Source organism: Chiloscyllium plagiosum, unplaced genomic scaffold, assembly GCF_037043375.1.
Source record: "Chiloscyllium plagiosum isolate Xiang-an unplaced genomic scaffold, Cpla_swu_hap1 HiC_scaffold_2, whole genome shotgun sequence".
Taxonomy (NCBI): Eukaryota; Metazoa; Chordata; class Chondrichthyes; order Orectolobiformes; family Hemiscylliidae; genus Chiloscyllium; species Chiloscyllium plagiosum.
In genome coordinates this window covers 139739109-139765614 of record NW_028270140.1, presented here as the reverse complement: position 1 = coordinate 139765614, position 26506 = coordinate 139739109, and the positions used below count along the sequence as shown (strand labels likewise).

Here is a 26506-nt window from a genome sequence, read left to right as displayed (position 1 = left end):
GGGGAGTTAGCAGATATGTGTTATGCATTAATGAAAGACTTGGAGTTCATGTCTACTGCTAGATTACTTCAGCTTGAATGCTGGGGGAGGACCAGCATGCCTGCATTTAAAACCACACAAAAGTCACAACGTACCTGATGTTAGGTAATTCTTCATTTCCCAGCGAGTGGAAAATATCTGGAAAGTAGTGCCAACTGTTGGGGTTGATGCCGACTCTTTGAGTTACCTTCAAGTCTGAGTTGGGTCCACACCCAAACCTTCCACATAGGAGAACCAGCATGCTGGGGAGGGGGGAAGTCACCATTTGGAACTCATTCAATAAACTGGTTCAGAAATGATGGGCCGAATGGCATTCCTACGAGCCATAATCAATTCCATGGTTTGGAATTTTGCCTGTGCGGGACTGGGAAAATATTCTTAAACTTTGACCCAAAGTATAGGTTCATAATCTAGAAAAGTACAGAATAGAATGTCACCACTTAGCACCATATCTTCTGTTGAAAATGTATGTTTTTCCATCAAAAACAAACATGTTCTGATTAACTTTTGAGAGCATTCTTAATTTTTCTATGGTGGGAAATGGTTACTGTTTTCCTACTTGCTTGGAGGGGGGCAAGCAATTACTGAACAGAGGAGTTATCAAAATAATTGAATATCCTGTTCTTATCTTAGTCTAATCACTGCATTGGACCACTGCCCAGAGAATGGAGCCTACAATTAACAAAAACAAAAACACACACGAAAGCAGTATCCTCCAATCCATCTACACCCTGTATAAATTAATTGAAACATTTGTTGGTTCTATCTGCAGAGTATTACATGTTAGGAATGCTCACAGGATAACAATTTTATTGCAGTGTTTTCTCCAGCCAACGTACTGGGGTCCAAGATGTAATCATTCAGAGCACTGTTCGGAAGCTCCTATTTAGGTAATGACTTATTCTAATAGATTGATAGGTCACCATTGAAAACAAGTGAAAGGTCAATTTAGAACTGACATCAAGAGGCTCTTCATTCAGAGAATGGTCATTATATCTTTACAGAAAAAGTTATTTCAAGGGAAGTGGATGTTGTTGCTTAGGCCAACATTTATTACTCATCCCCAATTGTCCTGGTGGTAGACATCTAAAGAGAATTTGCAATCAATTAGGAACTAATTAGATGTTGAGGTGAGGTAGATTGTATTAAGATAGACTATAGGAGATTCCTTACTGTGTAATCTTGTCAATTATCTATCCTTTGCTGCCCCACTTTGTGCAGATTCCATTTCATCCAGAAGGATCTTGCCTCTTCTCATCCTTTCTGATTTCCCTCTCAGTTCCAGTTTACTGATTTCAAAACTCTTGACCTTGACCTAGCTCCACTTCTTCAAATTCTCCAAGCTTCCATCCAAACAGAAATGCTTGTTTCTTAAACTGTCACTATCAACTTCCTGGGACCTCTAGACCATGAAGTGCCTTGAGCAAAAATAACACCGTATCACAAAGTTCCACCCCTACATTACTCCACCTTACTCTTCTCTTTCAAATCTCTCCTCGAGACCCATTTTGCACAATGTCTTGTCTTTGATAACACCTTATCTTTTTTTCATTCCTTCATGGGATGTGGGCATCTCAATTTGGGTCAACATTTATTGCTTGTCCCTAGTTACCATTGAGAAGGTGGTAATGAGCCGCTTTCTCAAACTGCTGCAATTGATATTCTGTAGATAATCCCACAATGCCCTGAGGGAGGGAGTTCCAGGATTTTTAACCAGTGCCATTGAAGGATTGGTGATCTATTTCCAAGTCAAAATGGTGAGTGAATGGGAGATGAACATGCTGATGGTGGCATTCATATGTGCCCGCTGCATCTGCCATGCTGGATGGTGATAGTTATGGCTTGGAAGGTGCTGCAGAAGAAGCATCGATGAACTTCTGCAGCTGAAGCTTTTTATATTGATTCCGATTGACTCCAGTTTTGCTAAAGATCTTTGATGCCACACTCAGTCAATGCAGCTTTGATGTCAGGGGCAGTCACTTTCATATCACTTCTGGAATCCAGCCCTTTTGTCTATGTTTGAATCAAGGTTTGTAATCAAGTGGCTCTGGCAAAACCCAAACTGAGCATTTTTTTTTCAATCATATTTCTTTGAACTACTTCTATTTTTTAATGTATCTGAGAAAGGCAGATACGAAAACAGAAAATAAGTTACCATAAACAGAAATTCCTGGACACACTCAGCAGGCCAGCTCCATCTGTGGTGAGATAAACAGAGTTAGCATTTCATGTTGATGACCTGTTGTCAGAACTGAAGTATGTTACAGATGAGCAGCTTTCTGACAAGTGCAGAGCCATGGATAATGGAGCCCACGAGGGAACTGAACAGGGCTGACTGACAGGCAATGTTGAGCCTTTCCAGCGATTACTGCTCATATTTGAAATAGTGCAACTCGGAGACTCGAGACGAAGACAAAACATCCTTCATGATCAGAACGACATCCAATACTTTAAATGCTCACTCCCACAACACACTGTGGTATCTGTACACAATTCACTGCAGCAACTCACCAAGGCTCCTTCAGCAGAAGTTTTTAAACCCATCGACAAGTTGCCTTCCAAGTCACGTACCATCCTGATTTGGAAGTACATCACAAAGCTAAAGCCCTGAATTAACCCACTAGAGGGAAATAGCATGAGACTCGACTTCATTGTCATGGATTTCAGGTCCCATGTTGCAGTGGGAATATCACTATTGTTAGATTAGAGTCGTGCTGGAAAAGCACAGCAGTTCAGGCAGCAGCCGAGGAGCACGAAAATCGACGTTTCGGGCAAAAGCCCTTCATCAGGAATACAGGCAGAGAGGCTGAAGGATGAAGAGATAAGTGAGAGGAGGGTGGGGGTAGGGAGAAAGTAGCATAGAGTACAATAGGTGAGTGGGGGTGGGGATGAAGGTGATAGGTCGGTGGGGGGGGGGAGGGTGGAGTGGATAGGTGGAAAAGAAGATAGGCAGGTAGGACAAGTCATGGGGACAGTGCTGAGCTGGAAGTTTGGAACTAGGGTGAGGTGGTGGAAGGGGAAATAAGGAAACTGTTGAAGTCCACATTGATGCCCTGGGGTTGAAGTGTTCCGAGGCAGAAGATGAGGCATTCTTCCTCCAGGCATCTGGTGGTGAGGGAGCAGCGGTGAAGGAGGCCCAGGACCTCCATGTCCTCGGCACAGTGGGAGGGGGAGTTGAAATGTTGGGCCACGGGGCGGTGTGGTTGATTGGTGTTGGTGTCCCGGAGATGTTCCCTAAAGCACTCTGCTAGGAGGCGTCCAGTCTCCCCAATGTAGAGGAGACCGCATCGGGAGCAACGGATACAATGAATGATATTGGTGGATGTGCAGGTAAAACTTTGATGGATGTGGAAGGCTCCTTTAGGGTCTTGGTTGGAGGTGAGGGAGGATGTGTGGGCGCAGGTTTTGCAATTCCTGCGGTGGCAGGGGAAGGTGCCAAGATGGGAGGGTGGGTTATAGGGTGGCGTGGACCTGACCAGGTAGTCACGGAGGGAACGGTCTTTGCGGAAGGTGGAAAGGGATGGGGAGGGAAATATATCCCTGGTGGTGGGGTCCGTTTGGAGGTGGCGGAAATGTCAGCGGATGGTTTGGTTTATGCGAAGATTGGTAGGGTGGAAGGTGATCACCGGGGCATTCTGTCCTTGTTATGGTCGGAGGGGTATGGTCTGAGGGCGGAGGTGTGGGATGTGGACGAGATGCATTGGAGGGCATCTTTAACCACGTGGGAAGGGAAATGAGTCTGGAGAAGTAGGTAATGAGGAACAAAGTATTAATGGAGGAACTGAATAGGTACTTTGCATCAGTTTTCATGGTAGAGGACATCAGTAGCATACCAGAGCTTTCAGAGGGAATCAGGAGCAAGTGAGTGTAGTGGCCATCACTAAGGAGAAGGTGCTGGAGAAGCTGAAAGGTCTGAAGGTGGATAAATCACTTGGATTGGATGGCGTACACCCCAGAGTTCTGGAGGAGATATTTGAGGAGATTATGGAAGTGTTGATAATAATCTTTCAGGAATCACTAGAGTCAGGGAGAGAAGAAGACTGGAAAATGGCCAATGTAACACTCTTGTTTAAGAAGGGAGGGAGGCAGAAGACAGAAAGCTACAGGCTGGTTAGCCTGACCTTGGTCATTAGTAAGATTTTAGAGATCTTTATTAAGGATAAAATTGCGGCGTACTTGGAAGTGCATGGTAAATTTGGGCTGAGTCAGCATGATTTTGTCAAGAAAAGTCGTACCCGACAAATCTGTTAGAATTCTTTGACGAGGCAATGAGCAAGTTAGACCAAGAAGAGCCAGCGGATGTGATTTGTTTGGATTTCCAGAAGGCCTTTGACATGGTGCCGCACAGAAGGCTGCGAAAAAAGAAAAGAGCTCATGGTATTGGGGCAAGGTACTGGCATGGATTGGCTGACTGGCAAAAGGCAGAATGGGGACAAAAAGGTCTTTCTCAGGATGGCAGCAGGTGTCTGTTGGAGCTCCACAGGAGTCAGTGTTAAGGTCACAACTATTCACATCAACATTAATGATCTAGACAAAGGAACGAGAGCATTGTTGCAAAGTTTACGGATGACACAAAGGTAAGCAGAAGGACAGATAGTGTTGAGGAAGTGGGGAGGTTGCACAAGGACTTGGACAGGCAAAAAGAGTAGGCCATGCAATGGCAGTTGGAATACAATGTGGAAAAGTGTGAGGTTATGGAACTTCACAGGAAGAATAGAGGTGGACTATATTTTAAACGCAGAAAGGCTTCTTAAATCTGAAACACAAAGGGACTAGACAGCCCTAGTTCAGGATTCTTTTAAGGTTAACAATTAGGCAATTAGGAAGGCAAATGCAATGTTAGCATTCATTTCACGAGGGCTGGATTAAAAGAGAAGAGGTGTACTGCTGAGCTGCATAAAGCTCTGGTCAGAGCATATTTGGAAAATTGTCAGCAGTTTTGGACCCTGTATTTAAGGAAGGATGTGCTGGTTTCGGAGGGGTTCTAAGGACGGTTTACATGATGATCCCAGGGACGAAGGACTGACCATATGAGGAGTGGTTGAGGACTCTGGGTCTTCGAGGAGAAAGTGAGGTCTGCAGATGCTGGAGATCAAAGTTGAAACTTTATTGCTGGAACAGCACAGCAGGTCAGGCAGCATCCAGGGAACAGGAGATTCGACGTTTCGGGCACAGGCCCTTCTTCAGGAATCAAACTTCAGGACTCTGGGTCTGTAATGGATGGAGTTTAGAAGGATGAGGGAGATCAGATCAAAACTTACAGAATACTAAGAGACCTGGAGTAAATGGATTTGGAGAAGATGTCTCAACTGGTAGGAGAGAGTAGGACCTGAGGGACCAGCCTTAGAATGAGGAATGACACTTTAGAACTGAGATGAGGAGGACTTTCCCAGTCAGAAGATGGTGAATCAAAAAGCTGTGGAGGACAAGTCATTGATTGCATTTACAACAGAAATAGATAGGCTCTTGATTGGTAAGTGGATCAAGTGTTATGAGGGGAAGGCAGGAGATTTGTGTTGAGAAACATATCAGCCATGATCGAATGCTGGAGCAGATATGATGGGCCGAAAGGCGTAAGTCTGCTCCTATCTTCTTATGGTCTTATGGTAATTCATCAGTTACTCCTGCACTCATAGCTATATTCACCGAATAACATTTTGTGGGGAATTTCAAAAATAAATTCTTCAATTCATCGCTGTGAGAATTTTTTTGAAGATGAGCTGAGACGGTTAATTACTTTATAGGATTGACTCTGATAGGAGGCAAATAAAAGCATTGAAGTCACACTACTGCACGCCTTTAGCACTGCACTGAGTGACTTTAAGTGGAGTTTGACTCAAACCAACAATCTTCTCACTGAGCAGAATGAATGTGACCAACTGGCCTACAGCTCACACAAAGGTTCAGGTTCACTCACACTGGGCCTCAGCACAGACAGAGGGGAGAACCTGAGGAGGAACAAATTCCTTATTCTCATCTTGTAGAATGATAGAAACCAGAAGTGTTCTAAATTAAGCACCGTGCTTCAAAATTACTCTTCCTCATGGCAAAAATGCAAGATCAATGACTTGGATTGTGACTCCAAACAAAGGTACAAATGAGGTTGGGAAAAATTGGGCTGAGTTTCGGCCTGCTGCAAGTGGAACATTTTCCCCAACTTCCTGCCCTCATAAAAGTTGGAGTGTTGGGAAGTCCTTGTCTGCAAAACACGAAAGCATCTCTTGAAATAAAGTCAGTCTTTTTATTGTGAGGGTCACAACAAATTGCATTTCCTCCCACGTGCAATTTCAATCCATTGGTTTGTCGCTTGGAAATGCTAAAAAAAAGTGCTTTCTTGATGAGTTTGTGACCAGTGGCTAAAACCAGCAGAGGAATCAGGAACATTCTGAAACATAAGTATGCAATGTTTTGACACCAACAAATGTCACTATTCAATGCTGTATTGCAATGTAATTGTGTTTTTAACTACAGTCTTTCAAAGTAGGGATAGAAAGGTATGCTGATCGTTACATTGGAGTTTTGTCATGCATTACAGTACTTTTTCCATTGAAGAAAGTGCCTACATTCATTAAATACATTGAATCCATGAACTTCTGCTGTCATGTCTTGCCCTGTGATGTAAAGTAACTGATAGCTTTGAATGTCTCTACCTATGGTTGTTCATCTCTTTTTATTCACATAGACTCTACTTTGAAATGAAAATAAGCACGTTCTAGGGTGTAGGTTTGCTCGATGAGCTGTAGGTTTGATATCTAGACATTTCATTACCTGGCTAGGTAACATCATCAGTGGCGACATCCAAGTTGAAACGAAGCTGTTGTCTCCTGCTTTCTATTTATATGTTTGTCCTGGATGGGGTTCCTCGTGTTTGTGGTGATGTCATTTCCTGTTCATTTTCTGAGGGGTTGGTAGATGGTATCTAGATCTATGTGTTTGTTTATGGCGTTGTGGTTGGAGTGCCAAGCCTCTAGGGATTCTCTGGCATGTCTTTGCTTAGCCTGTCCCAGGATAGATGTGTTGACCCAGTCGAAATGATGTTTTTTTTGCCTCCATGTGTAGGGCTACAAGGCTACAACCAAACACAGCCAGAAACCCTAAGCACCTTACCCATACATCAAAGAAGTTTCAGAAATGACAGCCAGACTACTAAGACCCCTCGGATTCCTAGTAGCACACAAACCCGCCAACACTCTCAAACAAAAGCTAACAAACTTAAAAGACCCAGTACAACCCATGGACAAAACCAATGTCGTCTACAAAATTCCTTGCAAGGACTGCCACAAACGTTACGTTGGACAAACAGGAAGAAAGTTAGCCACCAGGATACACGAACACCAGCTAGCCACAAAAAGCATGACCCTCTCTCCCTCGTAGCCCTACACACGGAGGAAAAAAAACACCATTTAGAATGGGACAACACATCTATCCTGGGACAGGCTAAGCAAAGACATGCCAGAGAATTCCTAGAGGCCTGGCACTCCAACCACAATGCCGTAAACAAGCATATAGATCTTCATACCATCTGTCAACCCCTCAGAAAACGAACAGAAAATGATATCACCACAAACCCCATCCAGGACAAACATATAAATAGAAGCAGGAGACAACAGCCCCGCTTCACTTGAAGGTCGCCACTGATAATGTTACCTAGCCAGGTAATGAAACGTCTGGATATCAAACCTACAGCTCAGTGAGCAAATCTACACCCTAAACCTCAATCTGAGCTACAAATCTTCACAAACCTTGCATAAGCACGTTCTGTTCTGTCTGTCTTAGGCAAAGTGATTTTAAGTTTTTATTTGGAAATCTGTAGCCATTATTGTTTGGATTTTAAACATTGTTGATGACTTCAACACAGCAGATGATCTATCGAAAAAAAGAATAATTAAAATTTTAAAGAGACTGAAATAATAGAATATGTCTTTGACATGGTTGTTTATTAGTTTGTAAACCTAATAGATACTCAAAAACTGGACAATCATCTTTGAACTGGAGCTGTTTTCTCTCAGTGCTATTGATATTGACTTTAATTCACTGTTTGATGAGGCTGTCAGAAGTTTACGTTGTTTTCAATTATTTTAAATCAGTTCCCATTGCTTTAGCATGACTCCTAAGGACCGTACATAAAGTACACCAGGTGAATGGCACTGGAGGGTTCTTGGAGGTATGATGGAAATCTGAGCAGTATACTTTGGCATCTGGATGGGTGAGGGGACATGAATTAAATGAGAAATCTGAATCTGAATTAACATGATGGACTGAGAGGACATGGTACATGGAAACATAGGACTTAGAAGTAGGAACAGACCATTTGGCCCTCACGCTTGCTGTACCACTCAACCTTGAATAAATTTAGAGACCCAGCCACCATGCTTTGCTGAGGGTGAAAATTCCACGTTAACAACCCTTTGGGGAAAATAAATTGCCTGATTCCTGATTTAAATGGGTGACCACATTCTTATGTTATTGCCCTAGTTGTAGTCTCTCCCACAGCTTTTGTTGTTCATCCACAGAGTCAACCACATTGCTGTGGGTCTGGAATCGCATGTAGGCCAGACTAGGTAAGTGCAGCAGTTTCCGTCCCTAAAGGACATAAGTAAACTAGATGGATTGTTCCCTAATAATTGTCAATGGTTTTGTGGTCATCACTGAAATGACTTCACAGAGACTGGTATCCCATGACCAAGTCACCCTTTATTAACATGAGCCCTGTATATGGGCTGTGATCAGCCAGCTCAAAACCAGTCCCCAGACTAAGGAGACCTTCTGAACCTCCTGTTTGTATCTGTCAGCCAGGACTCCCTGATTGGTCGTGACTAACAGCCCCAATCAGGGAACTCATAGTCAATGAGACCCATGTGGTCCCAATCACTACATCACTATCACCGATTTTTATTGAATTCAAATTCCACTATGTGCCAGAGAGCGACTGGAGATGGAGTCTCCAGAATATTACTGGGGTATCAGGATTAATAGCCTAGTGATACTACTACTAGGCCTTTGCCTCCCAGTTGCTTTCACATCAAGACAGGCAGAGGGCACTCAAATCCCACCTAAACTTTGTGTCTCTACCTCTGATCACTGAAGTGGAATATAGGAGGTCTACTGGGAAATTTAAGGTTCAGCTCCTTTATACAGAGTGGGCAAGGCTTTTGATGCAGCTAATTATAATGAAGTATGGGGCACAAGACCACCTCCTCTAAAATGGTGGGCACACGAGCAATTGCACCAGATAACCTGCATTCTGCCTGGCACTGCCATTTTCTGGACTGTTATTTCCTGTCCTCGCTCCCAGCCCCGTGACCCCAACTTCCCCAGGGTTGAGGGCGTGAACATCCTGCCCATTGTGTGAGTTAATTTGGGACATTTCAACAATAATGAGGTTCATGTATCTAATTACTTGCTTTGGAAAACAAATCATATCTTGGGAGCAAACCAGATTCTGAAAAAATCTTTATTTGCATAAATTATACAGCAAAATATTTACAAATACATGTACACTGTAAATTGCACATTTAATCACTGACTCAGCTGGCATATTATTAAAATAGGACAAAATACAATAAAATTCACTTTATATTATATTTCATGCAATATTAATTCGATTTATGAATCAGTTACAACTATACAGAAGTGAAGAAATAGTTTAATTTAAATGTTTGGCTGATTAATGTGACAATGTTCCAAAATGTTTGCTTTAAAATAGTTTTCACCTATAAAGTACAGGCTAGAAGAACACCTCTTCAGAAATACCCAATATCTGCAATACAAACGTACTGAAAATATTTAAGTTTGAACTAACGCAGCGTTAAGATGATTTAACTGTGCTCACCATTGCATAAATTGTATAGCTTATGGATGGCAATGTCCTATTGGCACATAAGTCATTTTACGACACAAAGTTACATTTTTAAAATCATTGTTTCAGTGCATTATCATACATCTTGAGAAAACCAACTGCAGAATGCATCAGGATGTCAACCTGCCCAATTTGCTCCACTGCTGAACTGTAAGGATGAATTCTTAGCTGTAAAAAACTGAGGCTACAGTGTCCTCAGCAGGAAATGCTTAATGCCTTTAGTTGGCCTACATTTCTGTGTGGGGCACTTCATGCTGGTCAACAATGTTCACACTTGAATTGATTTTAAGCCATTAGCCGGCAGTGATCACTATCCCCTGATACTTAAAGGACAGTTGAAGGCAAGTCTAAAAACCTATGGTCTGGTAAGACTATGGTGACATTACCCTTACCTTTTACTTGGTAACTATTAGGTATGTGTGTTGTTTTAGTCATGTGTTGTTAATCACTCCAGTATTCTACAATGTCCACTTTTCACGGTACCTTGGTACAAGTGATAATATATCAAACAGATCTTTTGGTTTGTATCAGTTAAATCTACTGAAGTAAAGAGCAGAGAGGCTTGTAGCACTGGGAAAAAGCATTGAGCCCCCTGATTCTATGATATCTCTGTGAAGATCATTGTGATTTTTTAGTGCAATTCAATCGGATCCCGATACCTGTAGTCTCTCCCATTCTGCTTCAAATTTTTATTCACTATTTTCTTGGAAGGTCTCTACCTCGGGTACTTCCTGTGTCAGGGCATTCCCTATTCCAACAACCGTCCTCTTCAGGGCATTTCTCCCAGCCTTTAAATTCAACTGTATTGACTCTTTGAGTTGTTTAAAAGCCTCCATTTACCTTAACTGCATGGTTTGAGTAGTGGCATGTCCTTTCCAATTCCACAACTAAATGGACTCTATTTTAACATACACCCCCGGTACAGTGCTTCTCAAATTTGATCCCACCGTGACACCATTTTGAGGCCTGAATATTGTCTTGATCCCTCTTTGAGAGCGAGAGGTGTGAGAGGTAAGAGGGGCCTCTGGGACTATCATCTTGGGGAAGGGGATGGTGTGGGAGGGTTCTGACTGCAGGATTCTGTCAGGACAGGAGGACAACTGTTGGAACTTGGTCAGAACTCCATGGTGGCCATTGCTGCCTCAGAGCTCCTGAACAAAAATTTCAGCTCATGATCTCACTTGAGGTCCTGAACACCCCACCCATAGGGAAACATTGTTGATTAAACTTCTTCACTGACAATGATCCCATGTCTCCTTCTTTTCTCTCCATTTCTACAAGAAACTGCAGTAGCTAAAGCTGAAGTTAGACATCCAGTCAAACTTTACAACTGATCAATGCCCACTTCCCATTTCTGCAGTGTCATGTTCTGAATATTTGGAAGTGAAGAACAGATTATCTTATTTTATGGTCTTTTTGCTAATGAGAGAAAAAAAACTGAGTTAACTTTTTGAGCCCAGTGACCCTTCTTAAGAACTGTGCATGCTGACTCTGCTTTCTCTCCACAGAGGTTGCCAGACCTGCAGGGATTCTCCAGCAATTTCTGATTTAGGCCTATGTGGTTTTGAAACAGTAACACTTTTTCTCTTCACAAATGCTGCAAGTCCTGAATATTTCCAGCATTTTCTATTTTTACTTTGTCTACTGCTCTCGACTCCATAAACATTCAAAATTGGAGCAGTGAACGTGTGAAGGGTAATTTAGTCAGCATTTGTGGTGGGAATCCTGCTCCATTTTGAGGATGGGATTTTATGCCCAAAGAACTGTCTGACCAGAAAACTGCAACATGCCAACTCTGGGCTGGTATGACACTGGGCAATTCCAACCCATGCGGCAAAGAACACCCAGGAACCTCCACACCGTCGAGAACAAAGCAGCATCTTTGATTGGCTTCAACATTTGCTCCTTCCACCACTGAGGAACAGTAGCTGCTGTGTTTACCATGTACAAGAAGCAACTCACCATTGTCCTTTGACAGTATTTGCCAAACCTGCAGTCTCTACCACCTAGAAGGACCAGAGCAGCTAGCATTTGGGAACACCATTATTTTCAAGTTCATTCAGGACAAGCTACTAACAATTGTAATTGATCTATATCCTTATCCCTTCATTTCTAGTGGGCCAAGTCCCTGGAACGCTCACGTATCAGCACCATGTGGATGTACTACAGTGTGTGCACTGCAGCAGGTCAAGAAGTTAACTCATTACCTCCTTCTCAAGGACAATTAAGGACAGACATGTTTTAAAATAATATTCTTGGGAGACACATGTATTGGCAATACAACCCTATTTGTTATTGAGAAAGTGCGAGTGAACGATTGTCTTGAACCATGGTTATGGGCATGTTTCCAGTGTGTTTTGTTTATTGACACAACTCAAGGACTTGCTGAGTCAATTCAGCAGATAGTTAAGATTCAAACGCACTGGTTTGGATTTGAAGTCTGGTGGAGTACAGACCAGGCAAGGATGGCAGATTTCCTTCCTTGAAGAGCACTGGTGCACCAGATGGGTTTTTATGACAATTTAGTTTCGTTATTAATGAGATTAGCTTTTTAATCAAGATGTATTTATTAATTAAACATGAGTTTTTGCAGCTGCTCTGGTGGAACCTGAAACTCATGATTAGGATTATATCATGAAATGGTTGCCTTGGCAACCAAGCTGTGGCCTGCAATAGGAGCGCTGATCCAATTTCAAATCTAACAGGCAATTACCTGTCTGTTATTGGAGCTCTTGTGTCTCTAAGTACTTAAATTCTGCCCTTTAAAGCTACAATCAACTGGAAGAAATTTTTTATCCATAAAAATAAATGTCTCTAGCTCCTTAAATTCATTGGTTACCCTCTAAAAGCTGACTACAAGTAAGCCCCCTGTCAAGATCCAATTTGGATCAGGAGACTCAGTCACTCCACTTAATGAAGCGCCCAAAAAAATAAACTGCAATAGTCAGAATAATGATTGGTCAGATGTATAATGCAAATGAAAGACTGTAATATAAGATTAGGATGGGAGTGTTATGGTGTAGTGGCATTTGTTCTGAACCCTCGATACCTGGATTCAAGTGCCACATATTCCAGAGGTATGTAACAACATACCTGACCAGATTGATTAGAAATATCTTAGATCATGTCACATGCAACATTTTCAGAGTTCTAAGATTGCCAAAGCAGGTTACATTCATCAGTAAAATTTATAAGTGTGCAGATTAACATTTGTTTTGTCATAAATAGTCTCTCTACTTTTATAACCTAATTTTGAAGATTAGGCATCCACCAAAAAGATGACTTATCTGCCTAATTTGCACTTCTTTCTTTCAACCTATGTTACTATTAATGTTGTGCTAACATTTCTCTCCTGTTTTCTCTCAATTAAGTTTAAAGGGAAAGGGATATGCCATGGCAATTTATTTTCATTAATGACGTCAAATCTCTATAAACTGTCATAGACATGTAGTTAGATACCTGAAGAAGGAGAACAGCCAAACATGTAAACTTCATAGTTTAACTCATACCAGTTTTTTTTTCACTTCATTTATATGTAATTCCTACTTCATAATTCAATTAGATTGAATACTGATCTCTGTCTTAATTCCATCCACATGACTTCGCTCTACATTCTTTTGTATCCCTGGATGTTTTATGTTGCAAAAAGGAATTTCACAATTCTTGCCAGCAATTAAGCACTAACTTGAACATTAGGACAACCAGGAAGTCGCTGACAAAATTGGGTTGAAACTATTGTCGGCTTTCTCCGCAGAATCACATTATAGAAGTTTACAGCATGATTAAAATCATTTGGTCCATTGAACAGACAAGTAGCCATTCAGTGCAACCCCTCTCTACATCACAGTCTAGAACCTTGTCAGTTCCAGTACTTAAAGTGCATATCTAAGTAATTTTGAAATGTTACCAGGGTTTCTCCCTCATTCTGGTAATCAGGCAATGAGTTTCAAATTCCACCAGTTCCCTCCCACCCCTCTCGCTCTCTAACATGAAAAGTCCACATTCATTGTAAACCTCCCATCTCTTAACTACAATCTATACCTCCTCATTATGGCTCCCCCACTCCAAGCCAAGGGGTAAAATGATCTTCTTATCCACAGTCCTCACGGTTTTATACACAATCTCCTCTGTAACAACCCTAGCTTATCCAATCCATCCTTGAACTTGGCTTCACTGAAAGAGCAACTATAATGTTGAGTTTTAATCAAGTTCATGAGGTGTTTTGGTGGTTTTCCCACTCCCATCTCCTCTGCTCTCCTCCTGTTGTTCTTTTCAGCTTTCCTTTAATTTTTTGGACTTATAACAAATAGGACAGCCAAAGAACAGTTCGTGATGGAGGTTACATCAGTGCAACTTCCTGCTTCCAATTGTCCCCTTCAGTCAACAGGCATCTGCACCTCTAATCATTTCAGAATTAATAAAGCAAATGGTCCAATAATTAAACACAAACAAATACAGACATATTTTTGATTGTCCCCTGTGGCTGGCTGTAGCATGCAGGAGCTAATCATTAGCTCCTAGAGGCACATTGATTACCAAGGTTCTTTTCAGTCTGAAAGCCTGATGAACAACCACATTGCACCATCAACCCTGTTTCTCTTTCAGTTGTTGATCTATCTCTTGTGAATATCGTGCTACTGTTTACGATTTCCAGCAGTTTTGTGTATTATGCAGTGAAAGCAATGAGAATTAAGCCTCTCCAATGTTATCAATCCATTATTAACGTAATCTCTGAATAAGACCTAATGCACAAGTGCGCTTGTTTCAGCCAAGCAACAAATGCTGAGTCTGGAATTTAGACAGTTTCTCTTTGAAAATCATTAAAAGAGATGAATGCTTGTCTGTCGAATGTCTTGAGTGTGAGCTCTTTACAAAATAAAAGCAATCAGGAAATTACCAAAGCTGTTGATTTTTGGATAATAAATGCTTTTTGAGTTTTTACAGGCTGAAAAATAATACTGTGTGAACGCCTTATCTTTGTGTATTAAATATCCCACAACATTCTCTGCAATTTTTAGAGGAGTTTATTTTTAATGGTTTTTAATGTCATAGACTGTTACTGAAATCCCTGCATAATGGGAGATTACTTGGCCTATTGTGTCTGTGTTGGTCATGGTTTTCTGACTGGAGCTAGTCACTAAAACCGCATATCCATTCCCTTTTCCTTCTTAAAATGCTGGACAATTGAATTTGATATGAACAAAGGAAGTGCTTATAATGCAATATTACACAGTATTATTTCCACTGAGCCCAACACAATACAAAAGTCTTGCTTTTCAACTGCTAGAAAGTATATTTGTTCAAAAGGTATTTCCTTGCACATATTACGACAAACAGCATCATTGACGTTTGTTCAGTAGTTCCTTTAGAGTTACGCTAAGAAAGTAGCACTTACTAATCATAAGAAATCAAACAAACATTAACCTTCAATAAGAAATAACATGCAACATCCAGACAAATATATGAAGTAATTGTGGAAAAAATTTCTTCTACTGTAAAAGACACCTCGCGGCTGTATAATTTAGAAAAAGAAAAAATAAGTCTATTTCTTGTAAATTTTAGACTTTAAAACTGAAAATGAAGATTCACCTGTTTTATACATATCTTGTTCCCTTAAAAGTAAAACGTCATTTCACATGTGTAAGAACTAAGGGCACAATGGCCTTCAATATGGAGTTCTAAGGCTTGACTACAATCAAGACTAGATTGGCGTTCATTGGATAAGAGTCTGATTGACTGGAGTCTATATATAGACAGCTGAGCCTACAGAGAGCTTGGTGAGAGTGTGGTCACAGAAAAGTTTGATTCAACACCTCCATCATCAACTTAAGGCCTGCTGCTTCAGGAAAGTAAAGACGAGAGCTTCTGCCTTCATGCTTATCCCCTGGGGAAGGACCCATTATGATTCTGGGTGACCAGACAAAATAGGCAGTGTCAGATGACACACATTGCTCCTGACTTTCATTCCTGTTGACCTTCGTCAGAATGATAATGGAGGAATGTGCAATGGGTGGTCAATACAATATTGCGTGTATGTTACACATTATTGCCCAGTGTCAAAATTGCCCCTCCACCCTCCTGAGTCTCTCTATATTACACAGCACTGTATAATTAGAAACCAGTTCCCAGGGACAGAAGTGAAAATCAGAGAGTCCTGAATGGAGCTCACTCTCCCTAAATGGGAAATCCCAATTACTGTAAATATGTCTCTTATTATACTTCTGCAACATCTCTTCACTCTGAGACACCCATCAGTTGAAAGCACTCTATTGTGGACATTATGTATGTGATTTTTGAGAAATGGTACATCAGCTGGAATGCATTTCATTAAAGATTCACCAAATAATGTCTGTTTTTGAGCTCCCCAAATAAGCTCCTATTTTTGGCCATCTCACCACATCAAGAATGTGTCATATTAGTTGCATGGGGTCTCAGCCTACGTTATGGCAGTAATCAGCAGCAAGCTAGGAATGTCAGAAATGGCTTTGGTAACAAGGCTCAGACTTTGAACAGTTCACATCTGTCAGCTTTTATCAAAGAGCCTGCACTTCGCAGCTGGCACAAGGGTGGCTTGTAACAAGGTAAGCTGGGAATAAATGTACAAGTAAGATTCATGGGTGTGATCCTGTTTGTCAGTCGCTCATATGCAAAAACTAAGAACCAGAAATGGATAACAGTCAGAAGTTATCTCGTCTCGTTTGACTATTTTAAACTGGAACACAGGCAGTGCAGTCAGAGTATCAGCATCAATGCACGCAATACGGCTGTATTGTACTTATCAGCAAGTAGTACATTTTACACATTGCAAAATAAAGAACTGCATCACCAGAGTTAAGCAGTAAATCTGTAAAATGCAGGTGTTGGTTTGTGGAATAGTAACACCTTGAAAATTAGTCGTGTTATATGGTATCATTCACAGATGGTTTAGGAGCTGTTTAGCATTTTCACAAGATCGCAGGGGGTACTTTCCTGTATTGCCTCTTTACCTAACTGTACTGGTGCATATATGTATATTACATAATATGGAAGTAAAAATTTAAAAGAAACGCAGCCTCAATTCTTTGAAACTCATGGACTCTGCCTCTGTCTCATTCTTTTACAGGATCTCATACTGATTGACTTTTCCATCTCGCCTCCAACATCTCCCTTTCCACCTACAAACTATATCTTCGGGCTTTGTGTGTTCCTGTTTGGTGCTGCAGTACAATGGCCCTGAACCAATGGGCTTTCTTAGTTGTAATTAAAACATTATTAGCAAGCGTACTCACAATACATCATGGATTCCCTTTTATCTCCTCATTAATTCTACTTCCCAGGAGCACATCCTTTTGAGTTTGCAATGATCTATTGCCAAATTCATTAACGAGTTTTAATCTTTATCCTTAGATTTCCAAAGTTAATTTTGAGCTGGGAAATCTCAAAGCTCGCTCATTGTTTGTTGGGTAAGACATTTTTGTTTATCCCATTTGCATCAAATAGGGACAGTTATTTGATTCAATTCACTCCCACCCTGAAAAAAACAAATCACCAAATGCCAAAGGTAAAGAGTTAAGTCTTTGGTTCTGGACAAGTGTTACACTGGATTCGATCAAAACGTTAACATTCTTTCTACAGGTGCAGTTACTTCATAGAATCCCTACAGTGTGGAAGCCAGCCATTCAGCCCAACTAGTCCACACCAACCCTCCGAACAGCATCCCAACCAGACTCATCCTCCACCCTTTCCCTGTAACCCTGCATTTCCCATGGCTAATACAGCTAATTTACACACGCCTGGACACTAGGGGCAATTTAGCATAGCCAGTCCACCTAACCTTGGACTGTGGAGGGAACCGGAACACCCAGAGGAAACCCAGGCAGACAATAACGTGCAAACTCCACACAGTCCCTCAAGGGTTGAATCGAACCTGGGTGAGGCAGCAGTGCTAACCACCGAGCGACTGTGCCACCCAGTCATCAGATATGCTGAGTTACTCCAGCACTTTCTGTTTTTAAACAAGACTTGATTATAAGAACAAACTACCACATCAGCCAAGTGGTGTAGCTACAAGGCAAAGGAGAGGAATTGGATGGGTGAATGTGTCCCTTATTTTGTCAGCCAAGAAATTGCTTTCCCATCCCGAGATTGAATAAAGTTTGGAGGATAAAAAGAAGAAACCAGACTGGCTGGAAGACATACAGTAAGCTTCCAATTACTTGCTCTCTCTCCTAGATAATTGTTGCATTCCACAACAGTTCCCCCTGATAAGTCTACAGTAATTTAGTTATTGCTATCTTCAAATTGGAAGCAGTCAAGGCAAAACATCAAAACAAGAAAACAAAACTATAAACATATTTATTTCAGCCAATATTTAACTTTATCATATTCTCAGTCATGTAAAAAATCTCTTTCCCAAGTACTCTCTGTGATGTGAAAATGCAGAAAGCATTAGAGAAGTAATCTATTATTATTCATTTGGGTTCCTCTTTAAATTTGCATAGTACATTTAACATTACTGCTCAGTGTATTAAAGATGAATTCTGGCCCAAAGTGGCCTCATTATTACACTAAGATCTCTTTCAATGTTACTTCTGTTACTGACATGTTGTTAATGATGCCTGTTTGAGGCTTAAACTATTGCTGTTGGTGTATGTCCTCGTGTCTGAGGATTTTGTAAATGACCCAATAGAAAATATTGAAAATTAAAAAGGCTAAAGGAAAACCAGCCCGTGCCACGGTATCGATCTTCTTGGCTCTGTCAATGAAGAGTTTTCTCATATCATCTTGGTTTTTTGGGGCAGTCTGGGATGCGTTGATTGCACTTTTAGTGGTGACGCCATCTTTTGTTTGTAGGCAAGGTCCCACCCCATATGCAGCAAAGCTAAAACGACTTTCTCTCACCTCATCATCCTGAGAAAGTAACAGAATATTCAGATTAACCCTGGATGACCATGTCAGATAAGAACAACAACATCATTGTCACACGATACCATTCTGAGCTCCTTTTTACACCCTGCAATGGAAGCTCAGAAATATTTAGCTAATATATTTCTATTTCATTCTTTAATTCAATCTGTGAATAATATAACCTGTGAAATGCTTATCCCCCATTTTAATATTTGTATACTTTCTGCAACTAATTGAGACAATGGCCTAATTTTGCTCCTATATCTTTGGTCTTATGGTCTTCTCAATTTTTTTTAATGTGGAGGTGCTGGTGTTGGTCTGTGGTGGACAAGGTCAGAAGTCACTCACACCAGTTTATAATCCAACTGGTTTATTTGAATTTGTGAGCTTTTGGAGTGCTGCTCCTGCGTCAGATGAAGTCACCTTCATCATTGACTTTACTTGACTATGGGGCAGCGCTCCGAAAGCTTGTGATTTCAAATAAACGTGTTGCACTATAACCTGGTGTTGTGTGACTTTTGATGATTGTTTTTAACGTGTTTGCTATTTATTGAAGTACAGATGAAATTGTGCGGATGATTCAGTGCTGAATAATGTCAATGATTCTCAAGGCCATGTAAGCTACAGTTCAGATGTTACTGTGATAATGGATCGAAGATCCAGAAACAAAGTGTATTTCCCAAATGCACAACATTTCTACCTCAACCACTTTTAATACATCTTGTATGCTCTCTTGAGAGAAACAGGCAAGTACTATCTATTGATCTGAGTTGTTTAGTACTACCCTGACACTTATCTCATTGGTGATGTTCAACAACTATCAGAATAACACAACTGTTTCATCAGGTTGTAGGTTTGAGGTCAACAGAGAATAGACTTAAACTTAGAGCTAAGCCATTTGAGGGTGATGGCCAGACATAGCTCTTCCAACAAAGTGTTGTAGAAATCTGGAACTTCTTCTTTCAGAAACTTGTTGAGATGTGGTGGACCATTTAGCAGTAATTGTCAGAGTTGCTGCTAAACGACAAGATTAAGTAAATGTATTAAGGGTAGTTTAAAAACTAAACAGGTTAACGAGTCATAGTCATCCAGTCATATAGCATAGAGGTAGGCCCTTTGGCCCACCATGTCAGATAAGTCAAGTTATAAAAACAAAATAATGCAGATTGGAAATCTGAGATAAAAAACAGAAAATGCTGTATAAACTCAGCAGGTTTGGCAGCATCCATGGAAAGAGAAAGAGAATTAACGTTTTGAGTCCTGTTTGATTTTTCTTTAGAACTGGCTCAGATTGGACTTGAAACATTAACTCTGTTTCTCTCTGCACAGATGTTGCCAGTCCTGCTGAATTTCCCCAGCACTTTCTATGTTCAGTGCAGATCAGTCACAATCTAAACAAATAATTGAGTGATCTTGGCTCATCCCTGTATCCCTTCCTCTCTCCTCAATCTCATGGTTGGAAATTCTTCTCAGGGCCCATTATGGATGGGTAATGAATGCCATGGGTAAATCTGACAAAGGAAGGGAGCAAATGAATCAGGATTATTAGTCAAATCCACAGGGTATTGTGATATTATAACAGATGTAATAATAAATGTAATAATCTGTACAGTCGAACTAAGTTTTTTAAAATTCTAAATGGTGTAGATGTCCTTATTGTATGCCTATAGTTTTAACTTGCATATGCTCCTAAAGTGAGAACTCATTGAGTTTCCTGGCTCCAACACAGTGATAGACTCCTGATACCATTCTTCATATCACCTTAACTACAATCAGCTAAAACAGCATTCAACCAGTCCTGGTCATTGGACCATACCATTTGTCCCAAATACCTACTGGAGTGGGTTACAAGTGCTTTGAGTGTTCACACATGGGAAAGAGATAACAACAAAAGAAATAAGCAACGACAAAACTAAAGGGATTACTTCCAAATGTGAAATGTTGGTGCATGTTAGATGTTCAAGGCTGGTTGAAGCTCCTTTCTCTAGCCTGACAACTAGCTTAATTTAATAGGTTCAGTCAGGTACGTTTAAGATAAATGCTTTCACTTGTGGAGAAATCTGGTTAGAAGCATCTAATAATCACTGATCAATTCAATAGGAATTGGATAGGTTTATTTTACTCAGTATGTGGTGAGAATGTGGAACTTGTTATCACAAAGAGGGCATGCCATTGATGCAGTAAACCAGGAAGTAGATTTGGACAAAATAGAAAGATAAGATGATAGGGTCAGATGAAAAGGAGTGGGAGGAAATTTAGGCACAGCATAAACACTGGCACAGTTTAGTGCATGGTTAATTATATGCATTTCTTTAGAAATCCCCACAGTTTGGAAACAGGCCATTTGGCCAAACAAGCCCACACCAGCCCTCTTAAGATTGTCCCACCCAGACCATCTCCCTATATTCCCCCTGAACATTGTGGGCAATTTAGCATGGCCAATCCACCCTAATCTGCACATATTTGGACTGTGGGAGGAAACTGGATCACCCGGAGGAAACCCATGCGGATATGGGGAGAACGTGCAAACTCCACAGAGTCATTCACCTAAGGCTGGAATCAAACCTGGGTCCCTGGCACTATGAGGCAGCAGTGCTAACCGTTCTGCCCCATCTTTTTGTTCATTCCAGGGCTATTAGATAGGTCAGTATCCATTGCCTATCCTTAGTTACTCATGAACTGGTGGCTTAGTTAAGATTCAACCACATTGCTATGGGTCTAGAGCTACATGTTGACCAGACCAGGGAAGGATGGTAGATTTCCTTATTAGCAAAGCCAGACCTTTTGTTTTAACAACAATGGTTACAGGTTTACTATCAGGCCAATTTCTTTTGAACAATTTGAGATTTTTATTGAGCTCAGATTTCAACACTTTCCCAGACCATCAGCCCAGGGTTTTGGGATTCTAGTCCAATGACAATACCATCTTGTCGACAGCTTCCCTTTGTAAATCATTCCACTATATCTACAGGTGGCAGCAGGAAGTACAATAGATTATGCTAACCTTTACCAAATCATCAGGGAGGAAGGGGAAGAGTATGGTGGTTGTGTCACCCAGTAATGTTCCAGGAAACTTTCCACCATCTGGTTGGAGAGTGGACAGGGTGGGGAAATGACCTGTCGACCCTCACGCTCCTCCATTGGGATAGATATTGGTACAAACAAGAAGCAAAGGAAAGGAACTAAATGTCAGCGGTAAAGGACGTGGAAATTGAAGTGCTGCTGTGGCATTTAATTACAAAGGTATTAACATATCCTTCTGAATTCTACGTTATTTTAACATGCTCATTAAAATAACAGAAATAAATTCAGATCAAAGGCGTTATTATAACATACTGCAATTTCAATCCAAAAATCCCACACACATTACCAAAGATTCTGGTACATTTCCAGATTCAGTGGCAATAGTTCTATGTTAATTTAAAATTAACCAGAATGAGGGCACAGCTGGTAACTAAGCTAAAATATGTGTCCCAAATGTGTTTAAATTAACTATTTTATCTTGAGGGGATGAATTAAAATAATTTAAATAAAATGACTGGCAGACATGTTCTGAGTTTTCCTATCAAACCTACTCTTACAATATTGTAGAATTGATGCCAGTTCCTGTAATGTTGCTGATCACAGCATAATAAACCATGTAAAGCACTTTTAACATGATAGCAAGTGCTTTTTTTTTGTATGAAATCAGTACCAACAGGCACACAAAACTAACAGCCCATGCAAAAACACAGAGGAGCTTCAGTCAGATGACAAAATGATTTGAGAGCATAAAATGAGTTAGTATTGACATCGAGACACGGAACAGGGACAAATACAGAATGTTCTAACACAGGGAATCTACCACATAGTTCACATTGTGTAAAAATCTCATATTCCGCTCCTCAAACCAGATACAATTCCAAGGTACCTCTCCTGTCATTACATAACAAAGTTGACCCCAATGTAGGGTTCAAATTACAGTTAGTGATAACTTCAAATTGGAGCACTTATTCTTTGATCAGTGATTTTGTTTGTTCATGGGCTTAGATTTAGGGAGCTGCTCACTGCTTTTATTTTGGGCTGCAGTTTTCTCAGAGAAAGCTACATCGCCCTCTAGTGACCCAAATGAAATAGTCCAGATGCTGAGGGAGGTAATGGAAGGTTACAAAAATAACTTGGTCAGTGCTGGGGAGCATCTGAATGAGCTTTATGCTCAAATCATGTCGCAATGCTTTTAACTAGGAAGAAGTAACTTCATGAAAATTTAAGATACTGTGTGATTAATTTCATTGCACAACAGTATTCCAACTCACTTTATGAAGAGAAAGAAATAGACTAGGAACTTAAAAGAAATACTGTCAGATATCAACATGCAAATTTAGTGTGCTTGGGTGATCTTTAAAATATATTTTACCAGAGAGAATAAGAGAATACTTGATTTACTTTGTATAAGAATTTAAGAAAATCCAAAGTGAGAAAAAGGTGTTTAACTTTTCAAACCTCCTTCTATCCAAGGCATTGATACACTTAACAAATCGAAACCCAAAAAAATTGTGGATGCTGGAAATCAGAAACAAAAACACAAATTGTTGGAAAAGCTCAGCAAGTCTGGCAGCATTTGTGGAGAGAAATCAGAGTTAACGTTTCAGGCTCACTGATACTTCCTCAGAAAGCAGTATTAATGTTTCAAGTCCAGTTCAGTTCTGAAGAAGGGTCGCTGGACCTGAAACGTTAACTCTGCTTTCTTTCTAAAGATGCTGCCAGACAGTTTGAGATCTCCCAGCAATTTCTGTTTTTGCACTCTGTGTACATAATTCGTCATGACCCCCCACCCCCACCCCCTACTCCACTCACTCACATGAACTGTTAGTCCCTTATTATAAGGAAGCACAAAACGGAATCTTTTGCAATCTCAGGATCGCCATGATCTAACAGGTATTGATTGATCCAGTTTTCTTTGAAGGCTGCCACATGATTTCAAATTAACTATCCTTTCAGCGAGTCTTTCAATATTGCATTGTGCAAATTCAAGAGCTCAGAAGTTGCTTGGTCCCTTGCTGTTAATTTAAACATACACAAAGCTCTCCCCCACACTCATTAATTGAAGGTTGGAGCAAACCCTGAGAAATTTTTATTCTTGGTTTATTCAACAGGAATGAATGAATCACTGAAGGAAAATATAAAGGAATGACACATTCAATCTTGCTAATTCATTCTGAACCATACTGCACGTTGCGATTCTGAGTAGGGATAAAATGATGGAACTATTACCATTTCCATGACTGAACTCAATGATTATCAAAAAGGTTTTGAGTATAAGGCTGATGAAGTTTTACTGGAATTCAGTAGGGATTTGAGTCAGTACAGCTGGCTGCTGTATACTATGTATCGTTGTGAAGATGTGATATCTGAAACATTCTTTTTGGATTATTAAATGGATGTATATCAATATATCATTTGAAAGGAACACTTTGTAGAACAAAGGAGACTAGCGGCAGCAAGGAAAAATGTTGCTTTTGTAAAGCTGCTCAATAATAGCGACTGAGTCTACAATACTTTCAAGGCATGATCACATGACCTAGTTTGTGATTGTAATAGATCTGTTGGATCTAAACACAGAGATAATGCGCATGGAACAGCAGCATTTTTCATCTCTTGTTTTCTTTAAAACTCCTTTGATCAAAGTGAGTCTGCTGAAAACCCACTGGAAGGGTTCATCACTGAAAGTGGAGGGTTTCTAAGGCAAATTTTGAGGTCTACACCACTGTCTCCAGAAAAGTTATTTCAACCACCATAACTGATCCAGGAAGACACCTGCCCCTGTGCCAACAGCTTACGTGCAAAATGACTTTGGCTACAGCCCAATATTTGGGCAATTTGTGAATAATTCTGTTTTGAGTGGGGTAGTTATATATTTGTGTACAGTTTAAAACCCTTGTCAACCTTGTTTGTATCTTTACTTGAGCAAGTTTTACTTGTGATAAACATTTTTTATTTGTTACTAAAGGAACTGTTTCTCACATTGAGCTGTATACAGTCTGATGTGTACATTCCAATATATACCAAAGAAAGGATACACTTTGCAAAACTTTGTAGCTATTACTGATTGCCCCCTCTGTGCCTGACTCTAAAAAAGACTTTAAAAAAAGTTCAGTTTCCCATCTGTGCTGAAGATTAAGTTTCTCTCCATGTGTCTCTCTAAAATCCATTTCTCTGCTCTTTGACAGGAAGCATAATTATTTAAAGGAAAAGACTCAACATCTTCGTTAAAGTACAGTAGAAATGACTGAGATGATTCTTTAATCTGTTTGTCAGTATCTTACAGCATTATGTTCAGGCAGATGAAAAACAATTTTAAAATCCTTTTCTCATCCATATGGTTGGTGTGAGGTCCTGTGTAAGAAACTTAAGGACTGTTTGACAGAGTTAATAAGATTAACACTATGAGGCAGTTGTGTGATGGTGAGTATTGCTTCCACTGACTTTAATTGATTAATCTGACAATTAGCAGCAGGGAAATGAGTTGATAATTGGGTCAAACACAAATTTGTCATTGCTATTCAACGCAATGTCAAACCATTAAGATTTGTATGGCCCTAAACCCAATTAATAGAACATAGAACATAGAACAATACAGCACAGAACAGGCCCTTCGGCCCACGATGTTGTGCCGAACATTTGTCCTAACTTAAGCACCTATCCATGTACCTATCCAATTGCCGCTTAAAGGTCACCAATGATGCTGACTCTGCCACTCCCACAGGCAGGGCATTCCATGCCCCCACCACTCTCTGGGTAAAGAACCTACCCCTGACATCCCCCCTATACCTTCCACCCTTCACCTTAAATTTATATCCCCTTGTAACACTCTGTTGTACCCGGGGAAAAAGTCTCTGACTTTCTACTCTATCTATTCCCCTGATCACCTTATAAACCTCTATCAAGTCAACCCTCATCCTTCGCTGTTCCAATGAGAAAAGGCCTAGCACTCTCAACCTATCCTCGTACGACCTATTCTCCATTCCAGGCAACATCCTGGTAAATCTCCTCTGCACCCTCTCCAAAGCTTCCACATCTTTCCTAAAGTGAGGCGACCAGAACTGCACACAGTATCCCAAATGTGGCCTAACCAAGGTCCTATCCAGCTGCAACATCACCTCACGACTCTTGAATTCAATCCCTCTGCTAATGAACGCTAATACACCATAGGCCTTCTTACAAGCTCTATCCACCTGAGTGGCAACTTTCAAAGATCTATGAACACAGACCCCAAGATCCTTCTGCTCCTCCACCTTACTAAGAACCCTACCGTTAACCCTGTATTCCGCATTCTTATTTGTCCTTCCAAAATGGACAACCTCACACTTGACAGGATTGAACTCCATCTGCCACTCCTCAGCCCAGCTCTGCATCATATCTAAGTCCCTTTGCAGCTGACAACAGCCCCCCTCACTATCCACAACTCCACCAATCTTCATATCGTCTGCAAATTTACTGACCCACCCTTCGACTCCCTCTTCCAAGTCATTAATAAAAATTACAAACAGCAGAGGACCCAGAACTGATCCCTGCGGAACTCCACTTGTAACTGGGCTCCAGGCTGGATATTTACCGTCTATCACCACTCTCTGACTTCGACCGGTTAGCCAGTTCTCTATCCAACTGGCCAAACTGCCCACTATCCCATGCCTCCTGACTTTCCGCATAAGCCTACCATGGGGAACCTTATCAAAAGCCTTA

The 26506-nt window shown here is 40.7% G+C and overlaps 1 protein-coding gene and 1 long non-coding RNA gene across 3 annotated transcripts in view; one reads left to right on the top strand and one right to left on the bottom strand.

The window, feature by feature from the left end:
- LOC148152002 (uncharacterized) overlaps window positions 1-26506 on the top strand; it is a 333843-nt gene that overhangs the window by 183971 nt on the left and 123366 nt on the right. The gene's annotated exons all lie outside the window — the stretch shown is intronic.
- Window positions 16526-26506, bottom strand: part of glra3 (glycine receptor, alpha 3) — a 223113-nt gene continuing 213132 nt past the window's right edge. For both annotated transcript variants that reach the window (XM_043704625.2, XM_043704642.2), the window contains one exon: window positions 16526-18787. In XM_043704625.2, the coding sequence (XP_043560560.2) occupies window positions 18512-18787 (276 nt within the window). In that variant the 3' untranslated portion in view covers window positions 16526-18511. The remainder of the gene's footprint in view (window positions 18788-26506) is intronic.